Genomic DNA, 24,643 nt, shown 5'->3' on the forward strand with positions numbered 1-24,643 from the left:
TATACATCTATAAAGTTACATCTAGCTGCCATAGCAGCTTACCTACAAAAGACAACATTTGTCTTTGTTTAGGGTTCCCGCTATCAAAGCTTTTATGGAAGGACTTAAAAGAATAATTCCACCAAGAGCTCCACCCTTTCCGGTGTGGAATCTCAATGTAGTCCTTACCAGACTAATGGGTCCTCCTTTTGAACCTCTCCACAAATGTGAACTACAATTCCTCACTTGGAAAGTAGTATTTTTAGTCGCTATCACATCTCTCGGAAGAGTGAGTGAGTGAACTCCAGGCATTAACCATACAAGAACCATTTTTACAAATCCATCATAACAAAGTGGTTCTTAGAACAAACCCAACATTTTTACCCAAAGTAGTGTCTGCCTTCCATCTGAACCAGTCTGCTGAACTACCAGTATTCTTCCCTCAACCAGACTCAGTGGCAGAAAGAGCTCTACACACCTTAGATGTTAAATGAGCGATACTTTACCACAGTGAAAGAACAAAATCCTTTAGAAAAATCAAACAACTTTTCGTAGCTTTCTTCCCGCCTCATAAGGACAATCCTATTTATCCAAAACAGGAATTGCAAGGTGGATTGTTAAATGCATATAAATATGCTACCTTAAAGCCAAACAAACATTAACTATTCCCCCCTAGAGCTCTATCTACACGCAAACTAGGGGCTTCTATGGCATTAATAGGGAACATCCCCCTAGATGACATATGTAAGGCAGCAACTTGGGCCACACCACACACCTTCACAAAACACTATTGTGTAGATGTCTAAGCAAAACAACAAGCTACTGTGGACCAGGCTGTATTAAAAACACTATTTCAAACTACTGCAACAGATAGGAGGTAGCCACCACTAAGGAGGAAACTGCTGTATAGTCTATGCATAGTGTACAATTGGCAGCTCGTATGCCTCAAACGGAAAATGCTACTTACCAGTATGCATCTGCTCTTGGAATGTAGAGCTGCAGAGTTGTACACGCCCACCTGCCTCCCCGGATACCTCTATCTGTTCCAGTATTACATTATTTAGATACATCACTCATGGACATCTTTCTACTTCTTACTACTCCCATCTAACCCTAAGTGGCAAAAACAATCTAATGATGGAGCCGATGCCCATGCGCATTGTCCACCGAAGGAGTCGTCACCGGTCTCATGACTGCAACACTTCTTCGAAGACAAAAACAACATGCAGACATCGAGCCCAACACCAGATGGCGATCTATGCATAGTGTACAACTCTGCAGCTCTACATGCCAAGAACAGATGCATACTGGTAAGTAGCAGATAGAGTGTCTGTCTGTCTGTTTTCCCTCTCTGCCCATTCATTTCAGCCTATTGTTTGGTCATGATGAGACATTTCAGGCAGGGAAAACGTAACTTTTTAAAAGTTACTTTCTTTACTATTTATTAAAAATCTAACTTCAACATTGAATTTGATCTTTTTTTTTTTTATAGCTATGTAAAATAGTACTTTAATGTATTCTTCTAACTAGCCCCATCCCTGATGTACACTATTTTAATATGTGCTCTGGTTTGCTACTTACGACAGCTATGCCTGCCGCAGTGAAAAATAGCTGTTAGGTGCTAGTCAATGTAAAAGCATGTTAACATTATATGTCTTCATGTCTTACTTTTGAAATACCATACACTCTGTGTTGTGGACAACAATATCTCCATAGTGGTGACTTGTTAATATTTAAAATGGCAATTCTTTCCTGTCATTTTTGGCAGGTCAATTGCAGTTTTTACACTGCTGCAGTCAAGTTACACCTGGTAGGCCTTGACGCCCTCTATGCACTGCCACTGTAATGGATGGCACAGTAGATGATGAAGGCCACTAGTACCATTTAACATCCAGGCCCCAGGTACATGTACTATGTACTGCAGACTTGTAGGCAAATTAAATATACCAATTGGGAATATGCAATTTGATCATGTTTAAAGGGGACTGACAGGCACTTTCACACTAATTAGCAGGGTTAAAGTGCACAGAGTTCCAAAGCCAGCAAAAGTATAGAGTCCAGCAAAAGGTATTAAAATAAGTGGTGACTATGTAGAAAATGTTGCTCTTTCCGTGACACTTCAGGCTATAAATCGACACAAGCCCGATGCATTAAGTCACACAATACCTTGCCAACATGCTTAGGTCTTCGAGACCTTCCCCTTCTTGTGGGCAACATGGTTAGGACCAACTATCCTCCTCTCACCATAGACATCAGTGGGTCTCACCAACGATGGCATCCTACCTCCATCCTTTGGGTGGGAAGGATAGTGTGAGAAAGTGCCATCTTTCTTGCATGGTATTCCCCCACTTTTTGCTGAATGTACTTTGACTGAATGTGCCCTGGACTCCTACCAATCAGGTGCCCAGGGCCTATGTTCCTTCCCTAAAAACCTCAAACCCAAAATTGGCAAACCCTGGCCACATGTCAGCCCCTGGTAAATGGTACCCTAGGTACCCAGGGCCTTGTGACCAGGGAAGGACTCTAAGGGCTGCAGCACTCATTGTGCCAACCTTAGAGGCCCTGTACCCTTACACACACACACTGCCCTTGCAGGCTGAGTGGGTACAAGACAAAACAAAGAGTCGACATGGCACACATCTCTGTGTGCCATGCCCGCCACCTACACTGCCCTGGCATACATCAGCCACCCCTCTAGCTGGGTGCCCTATGCCAGTGGTGTGGACACAGGAGCATGAGCCCTGTGCCCCTACAGTACCCAGGTCCATTCCTGGGCATAGTAAGTGCAGTGCTGCCATTTAAGAGTATAGGGTGCTGGGAGCTCGTCAAACACGAACTCCACAGCACCATAATGGCAACACTGAAGACTGAGAAGTTTGGTATCAAACTTCTCAGCACATTAAACCCGCATTGATGCCAGTGTGGGATTTAATGTACAAAGCACCCCAGAGGGCATCTTAGAGATGCCCCCTTACAACTAACCTACAATCCACGTCTTCTCTGAGGCTGCCCAGGCTGCCACACAGCAGACACGTTGCTGGACCCCTGGGTGGGAGAGCCCCTGCTCTCCTGGGCCTGCAACAATGCACATCCTGGGCGAGGTGCTAGGTCTCCTCCCCCAGGATGGACAGGGGGAAGCTTCAAAGGCATGCCGCCTCTGTGAGCTTCCCCAGGCCGCTTGCTGTACCCAGTAAACTGGCCCCCACCGGTTCTAACCCCCACTCTGGCGGAAAGACTGGCCGGAAACCCCAAATAAGGACAGGGGATGTGCCAGCCTGTCAACCCCACCCCTCAGGTGGGGGGGGGGGGGGGGCGAGGTGAAGCACATCTCCGGGCACTCACCATCTTGAAGATGGGAGGCCCTGCCCAATCAGGACTAGGCAACTGCCCCCCTCCCACAGGAGAGTGGCAGGATAAGGAGGTGTACGCACCCCAGGGCAGGGACCCATTGGTCCCTGCCCTTTACCTACCTGTAACGCCCCTAAATCTAGTATTTAGGGGCACCCTGAACCTTCCTTCCTTAGATTCCAGATTCCGGAAAGAAAAAAGAGCAAGAAGAAAAGACCTGCCGTGCAGCTGCTAAGAAGAGGAAGACACCAACTGCTTTTGCCCCAGCCCTACCGGCCTGTTGACTATCGAACCGGCTCCTGCTACATCCCGGCACCTCTTGTGGCCAGCAACCTCACAAACCCCGGAGGACCTGGCTACCTTTTGACTCTAAGCAACTGGGACTCCCACGGGCAGTGGCTCTGCTCAAAACCAGCTTCTAACCCCTGGCATCAGCCCGAACCGCGAACCCTGCACCCGCCAAGGCTGGCCAGTGCCGGAGTGAACAAAGACCCCGAGGACATCCCCCCGGCGACTTTGACCCCGAATCCAGCACCCAAGGACTCACCTCGACGCTCCTGACAACACCTGCAGCCTCAGAACCAGGTACCCCCCCCCCAACTGCGATCAACAGAGGGTAAGATTTCCGGACACCAAAAGGCACCCCTGCACCCAACTTACCTCTCGAAGTGGTGGTGGCACCTGAAGAATCTTCGTCCCCGAGCTTTGCAGCCTTTGTTCATTCAGGAGCTTTCCCATTGAAATCCATTGAGCGCCCGAAGGCTCAAAAGCACCCTGCACCCAGCCTCCCGAGTGGCCCTGGCAGTATAACCTCTACTCCTATCTACTTCCCCATTTGCCATGAGCAAGTGACCAGGAGCCCATCTCCCACAGCCGCGTGGCCTGCTAGTCAGCAGCCACCAACCAAGGCCCCCCTGCCTCCCATAGGATAACATTGGGCCAAACTCACTCTGAACCCGGCTGCCCCTGTGCCGCTGAGGGTGTAACAACTGTACTTGCCTGACCCTGGAAGACCCCTGAGTCTATGCCCAGAACCTTAACTCTGCCAGTCGAATACTTACCCGAAAGCCGATAACCCAATTTTCCTCCATGGGGTAACATTGACTGGTTTCTTCTGAAATTTCTTCTAAGTGTGGAGTTTCTAAAACTTAAAATATTCACCTAAAATCAACCGAGAAACGAAAATACTCATCTGCTATTAGGAGAGATCCCAGTGCTGGATCTTGGTGCCCAGCACTGACCCTGAAAAGTACTCGCAACCGTACTTGCCATTAACCCAAATTTCTTCCATAGGAAATCATTGACTGTTTTTCTGTGAAATGTTTTGTGTGTCGATTTTTGCAAACTACAAATATTCTTTAAAAATCGTACCAACTCTGAAAACGTAATTGCTTACCTGTTTTAGATTGAGGTCCCAGTACTGAGCCTAGGAGCCCAGTACTGGATTACAAAAGTAACGAGAACATACCATACCTGTAACTTGAATTTTCTCCCATAGGGAATCATTGACTGTTTTTCTATGAAATTTCTACTAAGTGTCAACTTTTAAAATAGCAAAATATTGCCTAAAAATAACAACAGTAATTAAGTCGACTTTACTCACTTGTTTCCAAGAACTGTCCCAGGACTGAATCTAGGATCCAGTCCTGGAGTTAGAAAAGTAATCCTGAAAGTAATCTATTGTAAATAACTTGTAACTTCCATTGAGCTCAATGTACTATTGTGTTTGAAATTGTGTTGTCTATTGCAACAACCTGTAACTCCTAGCTACAAAAGTCAATTGCATATTGCAAAAGTATTTAACTAAAGCATCTCATTCTGAGAAAGTATATTTTAATACCTATTGTTGGTTCTAAAATAAAACAAACATATATTTTTTTATATAAACCATTGGCCTAGAGTTCAGTTATTGAGTGTGTGAGACCATTTGCTGACTGAGTCTGTACAACAAATGCTTTACGCTGTCCTCTGATACTGCCTTGCTGCTCGACCAAGCTACCACTTTAGAGAGTAAGGTTATATCTAACTTTAGCCTCTGCCAAACCTCTGGGGTCTGTGGACTCTGTACACACTGTACCTATTTGGGAACAGTATATACAGAGGCACTTTCTCACAGATGGCCACTAGCAACATGACAGTCGATGCAAAACGGACAGCTATTCTTTCTCGAAGCGCTCCCTGTGCCTTTTTTTCAGGCCACAATAGACCATGTCCATTGGCTCTGTAGCAATTTTATAGTGAAAGATTGTGTAGCCTTAAAGCAGGTGGTCAGGTGCGATTGAGAAGGATGCTTGGATATTCCTAACTTTATAGCCTATTGTCAAGCAGCTCAATTGTGAATGTTGCTGTAGTGATCTAGGCCAGGTATTGATCACCAGTAGTGCTTTGTAGTGTTTCAAGGGTTGGAGAAGCATCGGATCTAAATTACTCTACATTTTTCTAGTTACGTAATCTACATTGGCAGTCTGGAATTTCACAAATATTAAATTAGATTTGTCTTGCTCTCTATCTCCTTTTATGCCACTTTCATACCATTCTTGTGCTGGATTAAGAGGAGGAGTGGTGAGGTTCTTGAGGATCCCCATTAACTAACTTGAAGAGACATGACTGGATTATGGTATGAACTAGAGGATTAGTTTATACCCAGATAAGACATGGTTACTGCACCACTTAATCAGGCAGCGAGTGATAAGAGCTAACACCATTTGAGGGAGTCTCAGACAATTTGAGAGAGGGTCTCAGACATTTGACGTTTCCCATCCTGACTCTATAAAAATATTATTGGCAGCCAGGTGGTAAAAAAAGTACTTATTCCAGGAATTGGGTACGAGAAAACTGGGCATGGCCTTATCTGAGGATCAGTGGGGTGTGGGTAAATATGCTTAATATTAGCATCCGGGTTCTTTGTGTGCAGGGCTTATAAACAAGCCTTAAAATACCTAATCTGAGGGCACTGTACATCAAGGTGCCTCCATGCAGTAGATAAGCACTGGACATTCTTGTGTCCATGCAATTGATTTACCCACCCAGATACATGTTATAGGGGCTTGTTAAAAACAGAAGGTTCAACTTTAAACATATTGTAGAAGGGTGACACATGGGGCAGAGTTGTGCATGACATCGACAGATAACGGTGTGAATAGATTACTCCTGTTCCAGCTTGTGTTCTATTGAGATGGATGTTGTAGATACATTGGACAACCACTAAAGGGTCAGTGTGTTAGTGCCTCTACTATTACTAACATTTATTCCCTTGTTGCATTTCTTCGCAAGACAGTTCAGAGACTTAACTTGCACAACGACACGGCGAGCCCAGCACTTTAAATGTAATTTCTATCCGTGTTTTGCAGTTTTATGCTAAGTCTTTGTTCATATGAGGCCACAGTGTGCCGATTCTCTGGTTGGGGTGGGTGAGACTAGAAGAAGGGGAAAAGGTTATTGTGTGGTGTACTTCTCTTGGTAAAGTCAATAACAAGTTATTGGAACGTAAAAGGGCTCGCAAGCTCTATTTGCTAGTGTGTCCCATTCATTGCATCAATTCTGATGCTGCGTTTACTGGTGCTAAGGATGCCCTCAAGACCCTCGATTCTTAGTAGTCCAAGAGGTGTTGTATTGTGCACTGTGGTTTAAAGCAATATCTAGTAAATATGTACATACCCTTTCTTGTATGATTTCTATGGGAGCAGAGAGGTTAGTTGCTTCAGAGATGTGATCCTAAGAGGCATGCAGGAACAGGGGTAAGATGCTGACCTGTTTACATCTCCTCATCGGTTTATGAGGTGCATTCTTCTTATCTGGCAGAATCCGAATTTCAGCTTTCACTAGTTGATAAACTGAATAGTCACATTATGTTAAGATTGTACTTGTGCCAGCAGTCCTTTCTTGACCACTGCTCAGCCTAGGTCCTTGATAGCTTCAACGCGAAGTAACTGCCATAGGTTATTCTAGCAAAAATTCGAACATGCAGAGTAATATTTGTATAGTCCTGCAACGCTTTCACTTTTGATGTTCTGATAAGCCACTTTAGATTTGCTATCTGAACAGCTGCAGAACACACCTAGCAGTTATGGTGTCTGTCACCTTGGAGAGAGAGCATTGCTTAGTAGGTATTCTCAAGTGGACAGAGAACAATGTTCTTTAGACCACTGCGATTTTCACTTTCTGTAAATGCCCCGTCCCCAATCTGCATTTTTCCTGTTTCAGATACATTTTCAGATAATATTTCCGAAGATGAAGTAAATGCGCAGCACACCAGAAAATGGGTTCTTTTCCCTTGAATGCAATCCCCACCAAAGAAAGGTAAGGGCCGGTCCCACTAGAAGGAATCCCGTGACACTGCCCATAGTGTATTGATAGTGCGATGTCTTCCTTTTGATCCAATACTTAAGTAATGCAACAGTTGCTGTACAAGTATAACATAAGTAAGATCTTAGTGTAGGTGGCAAGTTAAGAAAGGGCAAGGAAGACTTGTGTTTTGTTTGCAGCAATTGTAGTTAGAATGATAGGGTGCACTGCTGGAAAGCTGGTCTCGTTTTAAATTTTGTTAGCATGATCTGTTGTACGCCTGGCCATGTCAGTGAGGTTGGAATGAAAAGAGGTGGCATTAGTGATGCACAAGTATCATTTTCCTGCTTTCCTGTTGCACTTAATAAATAACGTGTAGATTCTGCACTGCTTTGTCTCCACTGTTTTTGTGATTGGTTATACTATAAGACAACCTTTTCTTTAATCCAAACTATGAATGAAACTGCAGATGATAGACCCTGGAAGACCTTTTCCTAGCACTAGCCCTTCATTTTCGCAATTACAGCTGCAAAAATTGACATTTTTACTCTGATTCTCAAACTGCAAAGAAAGAGTTATGCTTCTTATATGCATTTTTTCACATCTGTTGTATTGTTAGTCACTGTTGAAACAATAATACATTTGAAAAGTGATGTGATTGTCTCATGGGGTCTTTGGATTCCAGTTTCCAAAGAGTCCTGTGAGAGAACAGAGGACATGCTCTTCATACATTTTTATGTTCTATTTGTACCTGGCTATATTTTCAGAATCGTAAGCATAATCCAACTTCTACAAGGTTGACTTTCATATACTTATACAGTTCCTCATTCATTGAATCTGTCACAATGGAGGAATTGCACTGCAGAGATATGCTTTTGTGAAATAATCCAGTGTAGTATATTAACTTTTGCAAGCGGAGCACAATTAGTAGAAAACGGATCAGGCTCTATAGAATATTCACACCTGGAGTTAGAAACCCTAGTCTTAGGGAGGTGAGGGTAGGGTGTTACATTTCAAGTGTTTGAAGGGTAAAGTGACTTTTCAAAGCTTTACATTACACAGTATTTGGAGACAATACATATATGCCGTAAAATTGTTCAACACTTGCTACGCCTGTGTACATATTGGTACAGAATACTGGAGCAAGCTATGAATAGGTATAACATGTTATGTAAAAAGATAGAGGGCCATTGTGTAGGAGAGAAGTTGGTAAAGGCATGAAGGAACCAGGATTGCAGTGCTTTTGCAGATGCTTAATCTGAGACCTTAGCAACTATCTCGAAAGTTTATAGTTTGATCCTTCCAGTGTGCATTTTCACAAGTTCTTATGATTTTCAAGTCATTGCTTGTGTAACACTGCGATTTAGTTGAATTATTACAGTTGTGTGCATTCTTTTGTTGTGCTTAAATGAGAATTAAACAGTGAGAAAAGAACCCAGACCGCTGAAGCCCTTAAACCTGCCTGCTCTCTCCTGCTCTCCAGGTGGCAGCATAAATGTTGGAGTAAGAAGTATGCGTCAAAGCAAGCCACAACATCTAATTGCGCACGGAAACCAGTTGGACAGTGGTGAGTTTTCTTAAGTTTCTGAATGGCAGAAGTGGAGTCATGACCGTTCTCTCTTTGCTTCATTTGTTGCCCAGCATTCAGTGATTATGAGGTGCAGTCTGTTGACCATAACCACAGAAGCAGAGCAAACGCAGCTTGGATCTTTCATAGATTCACATGCTTGAATCAATCCCCATTGCTGTAGTGGGAGTCGCACAGTACCATAATATAGCAGTATGCATTACTATCATAGGATCGCCTGGAAATGTACAACCACTGAGCTAGCCTATCTATGCCCTTCTTAAAAAATGGCCAAACTTAAAGCCTTAACCAATCAGGCGATAGCACCCTCTAGAACTCTCAGATTTTCACTGCACGTCGTGTGTGAAGGGAGTCTTCCTGAGTTCTGCTCAGGTTTCCCTATCTAGATCTTGGAAACCTACTACTGCTTCTCTACAATGTCGACACAGGAGAAAAGCCCTTTTTGACCCACAGAAGGACTGTCTACTACTTCTACCCTCAACATAAGGTTGAGTGTAAAATTTGTTGTACTTTTTCATCCAGATCCTTGAAGTATAAAGAAGCGATGCTGCTTCTGTGGCTTTAGAGGACAAAATGTCAGAATTTATCATCTTCCGAGGATGACAGTTAAACCTCTGCAAGTTCTTGCAAAAGACTCAGACCCCTGGAACATGGGACTTCTGAGGAATATAGAAAGGCCCTCAAAACGTCCCACCACAGAGAATCTCTGATAAAGGAGAAACATAAACAAATCTCCTCTGAGGCAGCCTAATTTGAGCCCACTAATTCATTTACAAGGGCTGCGGGTCACCCTCACAAATCATATTCTGAACTGTCGACATCAAGACAAAAAACCAACCTTGCAGCCCCATCGAAAGCCCCGTCGTCAGTGATTTCGTCAGTGACAACAACAGTCATTGCCATTAGCCAATTCACTAGAAGTTGATCCTTTTTCAGGAGGCTTCTTCAAGATGCCCTCTGAGTGCACTTTATTATAAATCCTTTACTGGCATCAGTGTGGGTTTATTATGCTGAGAAGTTTGATACCAAACTTCTCAGTCTTCAGTAAAGCCGTCATGGAGCTGTGGAGTTTGTGTTGACAAACCCCCAGCCCATGTACTCAACATGACTTCACTGCACTTAGTGTCCAAGATTGGACTCAGACACTGTAGGAGCACACTACTCATGCAGTTATACCCTCACCTGTGGTATAGAGCACCCTGCTTTAGGGCTGTAAGGCTTGCCTGAGGGGTGACTTGCCCATGCCACTGGCAGTGGTGGGTCAGCATGGCAACCAGGAAGGTGTTAGGATTCCACCAAGCTGCACAGCCACATACTTCAATGAATCAAATGAATTAAATTCAACTCTTTTACTCCTCATTTTTCAAATTTCCACATTTGCGTTTAATCCTTTTTAGTTTCAATTTTTTCAATCCATTTTACTCATTTCAGTTTTTTACGATGTTGTTCACACAAACACAGGAGAATCATGGAGTTCCAAATGTCACGATTTAATAAAAGTAACCCAATGCATTTCGGGATCACAGTCCCTTCGTCAGAGGCATCTTGACATGTGCTGTAATGTATCCCTCATTTCTTACAAAAAACAAACTTTCGGGATACCCATTTCCTTTTTAAACAGAATACTGAGTTCCATGGCATTCGTATATTCTATTTCATTACGTGCCGAAGCACTGTGATCCCGAAATGTATTGGGTTACTTTTAATAAATCGTGACATTTGGAACTCCATGACGCTCCTGTGTTTGTGTGAACAACATTGTAAAAAACTGAAATGAGTAAAATGGATTGAAAACATTGAAACTAAAAAGGATTAAACGCAAGTGTGGAAATTTGAAAAATAAGGAGTAAAAGAGTTGAATTTAATTCATTTGATTCATTGAAGTATGTGGCTGTGCAGCTTGGTGGAATCCTAACCGGTTCCCCTCATGTTTTGTTACTATTGCTGCGCATTGGGGCGGTGCGCGGACAAGCTTGCACGCCTATGAAGTTTTGAATCGGTCTAAACATTGACGAATATGATTAAGCTGGTGTGCGTCTCACCACCTTTCACCCAGGAAGGTGTGCCATGTCAACCTTTTGTTTGGCTACACCCCAACCCATAGCCTGCAATCGCAGGGTGTACGTGTGTGGTGTGTGGTCCTTTAGGGTGGCACAATACATGTTCCAGCCCTAAGGGACCCCCTCTAGTCACACGTCCCTTGGTACCACTGGTACCTTTTACAAGGGATTTATAAGTGGGCCAGAGGTGTGCAAATTGTGGGAGCAATGGTACAGTTTTGGGAAAGAACACAGGCCCTAGGAACCTGATTGGCAGGGACCTAGGGCACAATCAGTCAAAGTGCATCAGAAATCTGGGAAAGGGGGGGTGGTTACTGCAACAGAATCCCACTTTCCTACTAGAGGATATTGTTTCGCAGCTTTGTCCTGGATACAGTCCAAAACAAAGCCTTTATGACACAGGACAGACAACGCCTAGCACATCTTTCCGCCAACCTGGCCAGAAGAAATTCGGCTTCCGTATGCTTATTCAAGTCACTAATGGGCATGATGTCCTCTGCGATATATCTCGTCCCTCTGGCATGTCTGAAAATGAGACCATTGCATGGGGAACTTTAAAGGCAGTGGATCCATTCAGAGGGGTCATTTAACTTCATAAACATCACCCCAAGGATGGTGCAAAAATCCACCGTTACGACTCCAGCACCCTCCACGCCCTCAACACCGGACGTTCCACTGCCTGCCACCTTGTCGCCAAAGAACACCCAAGGCCCTTTCACCTGCCCCAACGACACATTTGCTTGCCTCCGTTCACCAGACCGACCAACCTCATGACCCACGAAAACCAGACCCGACCACCTCAGATGCATCCTACTCAACACCTGCTCCCTCAAAAGACACGCTGTGGAGATCTGGGACCTGCTCGACTCCATCCCCCCCTCCCCGTCGTCGCCTTCTTTAGGGAAACCTGAATGAACTCCACCTCAGCCCTGGACATCGCAACTGACTTCCCCAACGGCTACAAAATCGTCCAGAAGGACCACGCGTGCGAAAGTGCCATCTTTCTTGCATGGTATGCCCCCACTTTTTGCTGAATGTACTTTGACTGAGTGTTCCCTGGACTCCTGCCAATCAGGTGCCCAGGGCCGATGTTCCTTCCCTAAAAACCTCATACCCAAATTGGCAAGCCCTGGCCACATGTCAGCCCCTGGTAAATGGTACCCTAGGTACCCAGGGCCTTGTGACCAGGGAAGGCCTCTAAGGGCTGCAGCACTCATTTTGCCACCCTTAGAGGCCCTGTACCCTAACACACACACACTGCTCTTGCAGGCTGAGTGTCTGGGTACAAGACAAAACAAAGAGTCGACATGGCACACATCCTTGTGTGCCATGCCCACCACCTACACTGCCATGGCATACATCAGCCACCCCTCTAGCTGGGTGCCCTATGGCAGTGGTGTGGGCACAGGCGCATGAGCCCTGTGCCCCTACAGTACCCATGTCAATTCCTGGGCACTGTAAGTGCAGTGCTGCCATTTAAGAGTACATGGTGCTGAGAGCTCGTCAAACACGAACTCCACAGGACCATAATGGCAACACTGAAGACTGAGAAGTTTGGTATCAAACTTCTCAGCACATTAAACCCGCACTGATGCCAGTGTGGGATTTAATGTACCAAGCACTACAGAGGGCATCTCAGAGATGCCCCCTGAAACCTAACCTACAATCCACGTCTGGTCTGGGAGGCTGCCTAGGCTGCCACACAGCAGACATGTTGCTGGACCCCTGGGTAGGAGAGCCCCCGCTCTCCTGGGCCTGCAACAATGCACATCCTGGGCGAGGTGCTAGATTTCCTTCCCCCAGGATGGACAGGGGGAAGCTTCAAAGGCATGCCTCCTCTGTGAGCTTCCCCAGGCCACTTGTTACCCCCACTCTGGCGGGAAGCCTGGCCGGAAACCCCAAATAAGGACAGGGGATGTGCCAGCCTGTCAACCCCACCCCTCAGGTGGCGGAGGCGAGGTGAAGCACATCTACGGGCGCTCGCCATCTTGAAGATAGGAGGCCCTGCCCAATCGGGACTAGGCTACTGCCCCATCCCACAGGAGAGTGACAGGATAGGGGGTGTACCCACCCCAGGACAGGGACCCATTGGTCCCTGCCCTTTACCTACCTGTAACGCCCCTAAATCTAGTATTTAGGGGACCCATGAATCTTCCTTCCTTAGATTGTAGATTCTGAAAAACTAAGAAGAGCAAGAAGAAAGAAGACCTGCCTTGCAGCTGCTAGGAAGAGGAAGACACCAACTGCTTTGGCCCCAGCCCTACCGGCCTGTCGACCCTCAAACCTGCTCCTGCTCCATCCCGGCACCTCTTGTGGCCAGCAACCTCACAAACCCCGGAGGACCTGGCTACCTTTTGGCTCTAAGCACCTGGGACTCCCATGAGCAGAGGCTCTGCTCAAAACCAGCTTCTAACCCGTGGCATCAGCCCGGAACCGCGAACCCTGCACACTCTGCACCCACCAAGCCTGGCCTGTGCCGGAGTGAACAAAGACCCCGAGGACGTCCCCCCCGGCGACTGTGACCCCGAATCCGGCACCCAAGGACTCACCTCGACGCTCCTGACGCCTGCTGCCTCAGAACCAGGTACCGCCCCAACCGCGATCAACCGAGGGTAAGATTTCCCAACACCAAAAGGCACCCCGGCGCCCTATGGCCCCATGTGCCCAACTCCTGGGTACCTACCTATCCTCCAACTACCCAACTTACCTTTCGAAGTGGTGGTGGCACCTGAAGAATCTTCGTCCCGAGCTTGCAGCCTTTTTTTCAACCAGGAGCTTTCCCATTGAAATCCATTGAGCGCCCGAAGGCTCAAAAGCACCCTGCACCCAGCCGCCCGAGTGGCCCTGGCAGTGTAACCTCTACACCTACCCATTTGCCCTGAGCAAGTGACCAGGAGCCCAGCTCCCACAGCCGCGTGGCCTGCTAGTCAGCAGCCACCAACCAAGGCCCCCCTGCCTCCCATAGGATAACATTGGGCCTAACTCACTTTACACCCGGCTGCCCCTGTGCCGCTGAGGGTGTAACAACTGTACTTACCTGACCCTGGGAGATCCCGGAGTCTGTGCGCAGAACCTTAACTCTGCCAGTCGAGTACTTACCCAAAAGCCGATAACCCAATTTTCCTCCATAGGGTAACATTGACTGGTTTCTTCTGAAATTTCTTGTAAGTGTGGAGTTTCTAAAACTTAAAATATTCACCAGAAATCAACCGAGTTACGAAAACGAAAATACTCACCTGCTATTAGGAGAGATCCCAGTGCTGGATCTTAGTGCCCAGCACTGACCCTGAAAAGTTTTTCTATGAAATTCCTTCTAAGTGTCAACTTGCAAAATATTGCCTAGCAATCACAACAGCAACTAAGTCGACTTTTATCACTTGTTTCTAAGAACTGTCCCAGGACTGAATCTAGGATCCAGTCTTGGAGTTACAAAAGTAATCCTGAAAGTAATCTATTGCAAATAACTTAAAACTTCCTTTGAACTCAATGCATTGTTGTGTTTGAAATTGTGTTGCCTATTGCAACAACCTGTATACAGTATTTACAAAAGCCAATTACATATTGCAAAAGTATTTACCTAAAGCCTCTCATTCTGAGAAAGTATATTTTAATACCTATTGTTCGTTCTAAAATAAAACCATATATTTTTTTATATAAACCATTGGCCTAGAATTCAGTTATTGAGTGTGTGAGACCATTTGCTGACTGAGTGTGTAAAACAAATGCTTTACCCTGTCTTCTGATACTGCCTTACTGCTCGACCAAGCTACCACTTTAGAGAGTAAGGTTATATCTAACTTTAGCCTCTGCCAAACCTCTGGGGACTGTGGACTCTGTACACACTGTACCTATTTGGGAACAGTATATACAGAGCCACTTTCTCACACCACGTTAACAGACCGGGAGGAGGCATCACCATTGTACACAAAAACACCCTCCCCCTCACAACCAGCTCTGAGAACCACTCACCCGACATGGAGCACCTCCACTTGCAGATCTAATCCAACTCGAATGCCACCCTCAGCGGCACCCTTGTCTGAAGACCTCCTGGACCTCACCCCCCCTTCAGCGAAGCCATAGCTGACTTCATCGCTCACCATGCTCTCGCCTCAACTGACTACATCCTCCTTGGTGACCTCCATTTCCGCCTGGACAACCTAGACTACCACAACACCTCATCCCTACAGGAAAACTTTGCCACCATCGGACTCGAACAATTGGTCACAACACCAACGCACTCAACAGGACACCTGCTCGACCCCATCTTCTCCCAAAGCAACAACATCTCCGTCAGCCATATCTCCAAGCCGCACTGGACCGACCACCACTGCGTCCACTTCTCCTTCACCAAACCCACCGAATGCCACCATTTCTCCTGCAATCCTTGCAGAAGCTGGAACAAGGTCCTCGAAGACAAGCTTACCACCTCTCTCAGCAAAACCCCACCACTGACATCCATGGACGCTAACACCTCAGCGTGCAACCTCCAACGCTGGATCTCCGACTGCGTCAACACACTGGATCCACTCAGGAAACTCTCAGGCAAGCAGCCCTCCAGATGCCCACTGAGTCCAGGAAAACGGTCACCCATGTACTTTTCAGCAGCAGACTCGACTATGGCGACTCGCTCTGCGCCGGCACCACCCTGAAACTCCGAAAGAAACTGCAGAACATCCAGAACGCCTCAGCCAGACTGGTCTTGAACATTCCATGCCAAAACCACATCACCGGCCACCTGAGAGACCTTCACTGGCTACCTGTCAACAAACAAATTACCTTCAAGCTCCTCATGCATGCCTACATAGCTCTCCACAACGCTGGATCTGCATACCTTAACCATTGCCTCTCCTTCAACACTCACTAGACCTCTATGCTCCGCCCAACTGGCCCTGGCCACTATCCCACAGATCTGCAAGACCACGGCTGGAGGAAGATCCTTCTCCTACCTCCTCCGAAGACCTGGAGCTCCCTGCCTCTACACCTCAGGCAACCACCATCGCTGCCCCAACTCGGGAAGAACCTCAAGACCTGGCTCTTCAACCAAACTGCAGTTCCACCCCTCAACCTCCCACCCACTCAGCGCCATGAGACCCTCACGGGTGAGTTGTTGTGGTTTATAAGAAACCTGATTGATTGATTGCAAACATTAGCATGGTGGTCTCGAATCTCCAATCTCTCCAAAGGCCAAACATTCTTGCCACAACTACCCGACTTTGTCATAACTACAGATGCCTCTATGGAAGGCTGGGACGGTCATCTGCAAGACCTACAAATATAATGAAAGTGGTCTGCTCTCCGGAAGACAATGCATATCAACCGACTGGAGTTGAAAGCCATGTTTTTCACTCTCCAAATGTTCCTGCCAAGGATAGAAGAGTCATCCATGCTGGTACGTACAGACAATATGAGCAGCATGCATTATGTCATCAAGCAAGGGGGCATGAGATCACCAACACTCTCCCAAGAAGCTCAGCAGCTCTGGAATTGGCTTGCAAATCTGGTGTTGGCTTGCAACTCACAAGATTTCTCTAAGGCTGAGCACGTCTGAAGCATAAGCAACATCTTGGCGGGCACACTCAGCAGAGCCAAAGGCGGATTTCACGAGTGGAAATTGAATCAGTCTGAACTGAACAACATATTTTCACTGTTGGGGAAGCCAGCACTGGATTGCTTTGTGACCAACGCGAAATAGTTTTGTAAAACTGATCAACTATTAGTATCTTGCGGACAAGCTCGGCAAGGTACTTCAGCCACAAAGGCAACCATCGAAAGGTGGATCTCTAACGCAGTCAAGTTTTGCCACTCCAAGGCTTGCAGGCCATTCACAGCAAAGACAAAGGTGCACTCAACAAGGGCAGTGTCCACTTCGGCTGCCCTGTTTTCTGGTGTTCCTCTGGTATAAATATGCTGTGCTGTGACAAGGAAGAGCACCCATACTTTAATGCAGCACTATTGTCTGGAATACGCTCAGAGCAGTGATGCAGCTGTGGGACAGACAGTCTTATAACGTTTATTCTAATAAGGTGAGCCTCCCGTATCTATTTACTTATAATTGCTTGAAGGGTACAGCTTTTATGCATGACTTTAATTGATATTAATATATATTTTCACTGAAAAACCCAAGGTTATAGGGATTGTATAGTTAGGTTCTCAATTTAGTCGCACAAAACCACAGAAATTCAGCAGGTATAGTTATATTTAGACTTGTGTTGAGAAACTTTGACTCGTTGCCTAACTACAGAATTTCTATGGTTTTGTGCGACTAACTGTAGAACCGAACTAGAACGTCCTTGTAACCTTTGGTTTTTGCAGTCAATTTCAGTTTTTATTTTAGTCCACATGTTAATATAACCTGCATTGTGCACGGCCTGCAGCCAGCCCTACCGCATGCACCCAAACCCAAGCCTTTGGCCATGTGCACATGAGGTTGGATGCAGTGGCTTTTTCTTTCTCCATTGAAAAAAAATCTGAAGTCACGGATCCTCCGCGATTCTACACAGGAGGCTGCAGTGAGCCCCGTGGTGGATCTGCAAATTCACGGATCGAACATTACCAAAAAAACCAAAAAACATGGGCAATTGTTTGCCCACGAGTAGTCCCTGAGGGTTCCCTCTGACCACTATGATGTCGGTATACGTGTATCCTGACCCCTTAACTTTTTTTGCACTCTTCTTGTCCCACCCCCCAGCTGATGCGACAAAACCGCGGCCGCAACTTTTCTGTAAAGGTGCGGCCAGCATCGCAAGACCTTGCTTTCGCTCAGAGGTTTGCGTTCCTATATATACAATTTTGTTTCACGCTTAATATTTAAACTACTGAATGGAATCACAGAAAGCATGATCTGCGGACCAAAAGCTAGCTTTCTGCCAAATTTGGTATAATTCCGTCCAGCGGTTCGTGTTGCAGTCGCGGCTATAGAGCCTATGGGGAAAACACATTTTGGGACCCCCCTCTTTTCTTAGACCCCGCTTCACGGACCATCCGTAACTTTACAGATAGCAGCTCAAGTGAGCGGTGCATTTGTTTGTAAAATTTGTAAAGATTCATCAGCCGTCGCCAAAGATAAAAGTCAAAAACTGCTTTTTTAATAAAAGGGAGGTCCTAACTATAGCTACATCCTGGCGCACTACTAGTTGGGGGATGAAGTCCCCTTGGCTCTTTAGGGTCCTTGGGGGCCAACGAGCCCTCCTGTCACCTCCAGTAAGACACACACTGCTGGATTGCTGAGAGTTTATCTGAAGTCACGCCCCCTTTCTCTACCACTCTTCAAGCGCGCTCCCTGGTGCACTAGTGGTTGGAGGAAGTAGTCCGCTTTAGTCCTGAGGCTCTCAGGATTAAAGTGGAATTCATTCCCCAACCAGAATTGCACCACAAGGCACGTTGGCAGAGTGGTGGAGAAAGGGTGCGTGGTCTAAAAGTCCTCTCAGCAATCCTGCTGTCTGGGACTTCCTGGAGGTAACAGGAGGGCTTGTTGGCACCCAAATACCCTCCGCATTCAAGGGGACTTCATTCCCCAACCACCACTGCGCAAGGAGGCACGTTTGCAGAGTGGTGATGAAGGGGATGTGGCCTCTGCCAACTTGCCAGAGGAATTCGTTTTTATAAATGTGTTTTTTTTTTTTAGGGAAGGGGGGCTGCGTAGTCCCCTTCCCTGTGCTGATTTCGGCCCCCAGGGACCCCATCCCCTTGGGCCAGTCTTTTATGAATGGGGAGGAGGGTCACGCGGCCTCCCTCTCTGGGAAGTACCTTCCCTTCCCTGGGCCAATTTTAGCCCCGGGTACCCCATCCCCAGGGCCTGCCCTTGATTTTATTATTATTTTAAATAGGAGGGGGGACTCCACGGCCCTCCTCCTAAGGCCGTTTTCGACGCCGTGGGTCCCAACCCTCAAGGCCCAGGCCTTCATAATTTTTGTTTTTCTTTTAATGGGGAGGGGGCCTACGCGCTTACATGCAGCTCCCTCTGTCCAAACACAGTTCTGCTCCGCTTTGTGGAAGCAAGAGCATTTTCCAATGCTCTTGCTTTCACGAAGCGGGTCAGGGTTTGCTATGGCTTGCCAAGCCATAGCAAACTGCAATGTTTGCTATGGCTTGCCAAGCCATAGCAAACTGCAATGTCCTGGGGGTGGGCACCCCGGGACATTGCTGAAGCTGCCCCTTGGGGGGTGGCGGTCCCCAGGGCTATGTAGGGCTACACGAGGGGGGCTGCGCAGCCCCCATCCTTTAAGTAAGCCCCAGGGAGGTGGTGGTCCCTGGGGCCATGGGTCCGCAACGAACCCCCTTCATTATTGTATTATTGCGTTCCCCAGGGCAGCAGGGAAGCCATGAGCATAAAACCTAAGTTATTGTCCCGGGGAGGTGGCAGTCCCCAGGGCTTTGAATAGCCCGTGGAGGATGGCCCTGTGCGCCCCCTCTATTTTAATCATGCCCCCAGGATTGAGCCCACCTGGGAGCTTTAGAAAAAAGACGTGCGGCAGCCCATGCGCTTTTAATTTTTTTTTATTTTGTCACGGATCCTAACGCGAGTCTGCGGCTAAATAAAATAAAAAGCTTTCAAACCCCTGAGGGGTAGTTTAAGACCAAGAGCTTCACAATAAGTCAAGTACGTTTTTAACTAAAAAACCTTTCCCTTTAAGAAGTCGACAGTGCAATTTCTGAACAGTTCAATGTTATCCTATGAAGGAAAGCAATTATGCAGTTTAACAGGTAAGTACAACACTTACAATTCCAGTCTTCGGGACCAAAGGTCAGCAAGGGGGCAAGGGTCATGTGAGTATCAAAACTGCACCATCAGCGGCACGGTGGAAGCCAGTTTCAGAGGTCAAAATCGTGAGGTAGGTCCTATGCGTTTCAGTGGAGATTAGGGGTGTTCGAAGCCGCACTGCTGGCAGGTAAGTAGATTGGTTGAAGGGGCCAAGCTTTGGGGGTTAGGTCAAGCACGGGGGGCCCACAAAGCGTCACTAAACATACACCACCAGAGGCGACTGGGTGCAGGGTGCCAGTTCAGCATCGGGCGCCCAATGCATTTCAATGAGGATTCTGTTCTCGACAAACTGGTTGCAGGCGTCGCACCGAAGGTGGCAGGAGGGAGACCAACAACAGGTAAGTAGAGATGTAGGAGGTCGTAGGGGCACCGTCGATTCATCTCATGAAGTCGCGGGAGCTTCGGGTGCCTTTCGACGTCGGAATCTTCTTACCTGAGCCAGTCGCGGTCAGGGGGAACCTCAGGATTCATGCTGCAGGCGTCGTCAAGGGGTCCGAGAGAGGTCAGCCAACGCTAGACTCTGGCAGGATTGCTGGGGAGACTTCGCACAACAGGTTAGACACTCAGTCTCAGGCCATGGGTGTCTAGTGCAGAGTAAGCAGGGATTGCGGTTCCAGCTGAATTTCTTCTGGACAGGTCCGCTGTCCACAGGAGATTGTAGTCTTTTTCAAAGGCAGCAGTCCTCCCATGGTTTTCAGAAGTTGCTGGCTGCAAGACCGATCGTCTTCACGCTTCCCTGCAGGGATACCTTCTTTCTTCATAGGTCATCGCGGATTTAGGAGGCGCTTTAGGGAAGTAGTAGGTAGGACCAACGGGCACCTTAACACTCCCTATTATCCCACCGTCTTGTGGGAGGGGGCAAAAACCTAGCCCTGATTGAAAGAATCCCCTCATCTTCAAGATGTAGGGGACTGAAAGTGTACTTCACTTCTTCTCCTCCTCCACCTGATAGGTGGAGTTGGTAAAGGTGGTCACACCCCCCTAGTCTTTCTAAGATTTCCTGCCGGTTTTCCCATTCAAAGTGGGGGTGTTAACCAGGGGCTGCCATCTGCTGCTAGCAGCAGAAGCTGAGGGTCTCATTACAAAGTCAGCAGGCCTTTAAAACTTCCCCTTCAAGCATTGGCCCATCCTGCGGGAGGATGTGCATTGTTTCTGGTACCACAAAGCAGAGGCTGTCCACCTGGGGGTCCAGAAATATGTGTGTCTCTTGTCAGCTGCCTAAAGCCTGTCAGCGCCCACAGCAGGTCTGGGAGGTTTTCAGGGGGTACCTCTAAGGTGCCCTCTGGGTACATGCTTTAATTAATCTCATACTGGCATCGGTGTGGATTTATTTCAAGTAGCTGTTTGGTACCAAACATTCCTGGTTTCGGTGAAGCCATCATGGTGCTGGGGAACTCTGATTTGTTGAGTTTCCAGCCCATGTACTCCTTATGGTTTCCCTGGCACTTAACAATATTTAAGAATGGACTTAAGTATTGTAGGGACATATCTACTCCTGCAGATATGCCCTTACCTGTAATATAGTGCACCCTGCCTTAGGGCTGTAAGGCCTGCTAGAGGGGTGACTTACCTATATCTACATGCAGTGCTGGCGGTCATGGCACCCAAGCAAGGTGCCATGTCGACGTTGTACTTTTACCCCTCACAAGGGCATGCAAGCTGCAAGAGAAGTGGCATGGTCCTAGTGAGGGGGGGGGGGGTCCCAGGGGACTATCCTCAGTTTCCAGGCCCTAGGTACCCAGGGTGCCACTTACTAGGAACTTACAGGAGGCAGAAGTACCAATTGGGGCTTTGTTTTAGGGAAGAAGCACTGGTGCAGGCAGGGACCCTGTGCACTACAATCTAAACTACATCAAATACCAGGCAAAACGTGGGGGCTAACCATGTCAAAAGAGGCACTTTTTCACTGTATGTGTGTGTGTATATGTATGTGTGTGTGTGTGTATGTGTATGTATATGTATATATGTATATGTGTGTATATATATATATATGTGTGTATATATATATATATTACCTACTGGCGGTCGCCAGTAGGTAGTTATAGTTAGGACCCTGTTTCCATAGGAAATCCGCAACATTCTATTTGGAATAACTTTGGCGCCGGTCGACGAATCCTCGCGAAATTTTCAAAACTAATGGGGCGCTACGCTCCGCTCCTACCCTGAAAGTCTCGGGGGGGATTCGTCAAGCGGGGGCTGAGAAAAAAGGGGGGTCCCAAAACGCGTTTTCCCCATGCATTTTTCCATAGGACCTTTAGACACAGCTACAGCCCGAACGGCTGAACAGAATTACTTGTAATTTGGCAGAGAGGTAGTCCTCAGGTCAAGGAAGTGCCTTTTGTAGGTCTGGTGTAAATCTGTTCAGTAGTTCCTGAGAAAATAGCATTTAAATCAATATATATATCTGTAAGCGCGCTCCGAGCGCGCACCGTAAGCTTACCGTACGCGTACGGTGCCGTGCGCGAGCGCGATTCTGATTGGCTGTTAGATCTTAGTAAACATTAGAATCAGTCGAAACCAGGAAGTGTTGGCCGCCATTTTCTCTCTCGCACTCTGAGGGGGGGAGGAAAAACAAAGTTGGATATCATAAAAAGGGGGCAGGCTAGACAGCTCCTAACCACCTAGCCTTGATTATGGTGTGCCAGAAGGCCATCCAAAGCCAAAAAATAATTTTTTTTTTTTTTGAAAAAACGCCGAATAAGCTTACCGTAAGCGTACGGTGAATAATTAAATATAAAAAAACCAAAATCCATATATTCCCCCCCCCCCCCCCCCCGTGTGCAAAAGGTGCCCGCAGGGCACCTATTGTGCATTGTAAATCCATCTTCTGAACATATAATAGAAAACCTTTCACAACGAAGCGCATAATATGTCCTCCGTGTGCGGACGGTGCGCGAAGGGCATCGTGCGTACATGGTCCATCCAGCGTAACGTGGGCACGTGCCCACCGTGCGGGCACGGCACTAACTGCGTTAAGTGGGCGCGCGGTGCGCGAAGCGCACCGCGTGCTCACTGTGCACGCACGGTGTGCGAAGCGCACCGTGCGCGCACGGAACAAACTGCGTGAAGTGGGCGCGCACGGCACGAACGGCGTAAAGTAACTTAGCATTTAAAAAACCGTACAAATTCACTGAAAAAACCATAGGTTTCACACACGTTATAGTTAGCTGTACATTTCACTCGTAAAAAACCAATAAAATTCCACGTTATAGTTAGTGCAGGCAACTATAACTCACGCGACCGCAATCCTCTGCTGATGCTAATACTGTATTTAGACACTTATTTGCCCATGTCTTCTTCCATTAAATTTTAGCTATACATATATTACAAATATTTTTTTTTCATAAAGACACATATGTCATTAGCAGAGGATTGCGGTCGCGTGAGTTATAGTTGCCTGCACTAACTATAACGTGGAATTTCATTGGTTTTTTACGAGTGAAATGTACAGCTAACTATAACTTGTGTGAAACCTATGGTTTTTTCAGTGAATTTGCAAGGTTTTTTAAATGCTAATTCCTAACTATAACGTGTGTGAAACCTATGGTTTTTTCAGTGAATATATATATATATATATATATTCCACAATTGTAGCTCCACAGAGATCCGTATCCACGAAGAATGGAAGCCACGCAAATCCAAAGTAAGGCACAGTTATTTTATTTTATTTAGAGCAGAGTTTCACCAATCTGACGCGTTTCGGGCATCTGCCCTTGCTCACAGACAGTCAGCTAGTAAAAACGAAGCCCATTAAGTACCCAAAGGTTTACAATTGGTTGCATTTTTTTCTTTTTCTCAGCACCATGTGACATTCAAAAAGTGATGACATACTACTCAGTTTGAAATCCGCATAGTCTGTTTTCCAAACATTTTTACAAAACCCCAAGTGTTTATGTTTTGTATATTGGTTAAAATCCAAGAACCATAAAACATGAGCTAAATGCATGACTTTAAGTATATATAAACCAAAATATTGAAGCATGTATATATTTACATAATTTTTCGCATATAATGCTAAAATCCTACTCAATGTGTTTAAGACCGTTGTTATATTAGTATCCATATCGGATTAACTGTGCAAATAACGCAATAAAGTGCAAAAATTGTTATTTGTGCAAAAATAGCAAACACTTAAAACATATATATAAATATCGCAGATTAAAATTCATTAATCCAGTTCAATTATAAATATATATGCTAAAATAAAGTGCAAAAGTTCAATGTGCAAATTACGCATTAATGTAAACACACAGAGAAAAAATCTGCAAATTCTGCAATTTTTTAGATATGGAAACCTGTCTTAGACATCACATTGAAGCCTCATTATTCTACTGCATAAAATGCAATTGTAATGTCACGCAAAATTTATATTTGACGCTTTAACATTAATAATAATATTTATAAAGCTCTCTAAACAAAACACTCGAGATGAATTGACTATTAGTTCAGAATCAGAGTCTAAACAGGCAAATCAATGAGTCTGTCAATAAATGAAGTGAAAAAAAAAATATATATATATATGTGTTTACCCGCATGCAGCATTGTCATATGCAATACATTTATCCTTCATATGCATATAATGTGTTAATGCATTTATATTTTGAACCGAAACCCACCACCTGC

The 24,643-nt window shown here is 46.2% G+C and overlaps 1 protein-coding gene across 9 annotated transcripts in view; it reads left to right on the plus strand.

Annotated features, from left to right (window-relative positions):
• The window catches only part of LOC146871736 (zinc finger CCCH domain-containing protein 11A-like), an 858,888-nt gene that overhangs the window by 370,436 nt on the left and 463,809 nt on the right, over positions 1-24,643 (plus strand). For all 9 annotated transcript variants that reach the window (XM_085651275.1, XM_085651281.1, XM_085651282.1 and 6 more), the window contains one exon: positions 9,095-9,178. In XM_085651275.1, the coding sequence (XP_085507401.1) occupies positions 9,095-9,178 (84 nt within the window). The remainder of the gene's footprint in view (positions 1-9,094; positions 9,179-24,643) is intronic.

Source organism: Triturus cristatus, chromosome 1_1, assembly GCF_964204655.1.
Source record: "Triturus cristatus chromosome 1_1, aTriCri1.1, whole genome shotgun sequence".
Taxonomy (NCBI): domain Eukaryota; kingdom Metazoa; phylum Chordata; class Amphibia; order Caudata; family Salamandridae; genus Triturus; species Triturus cristatus.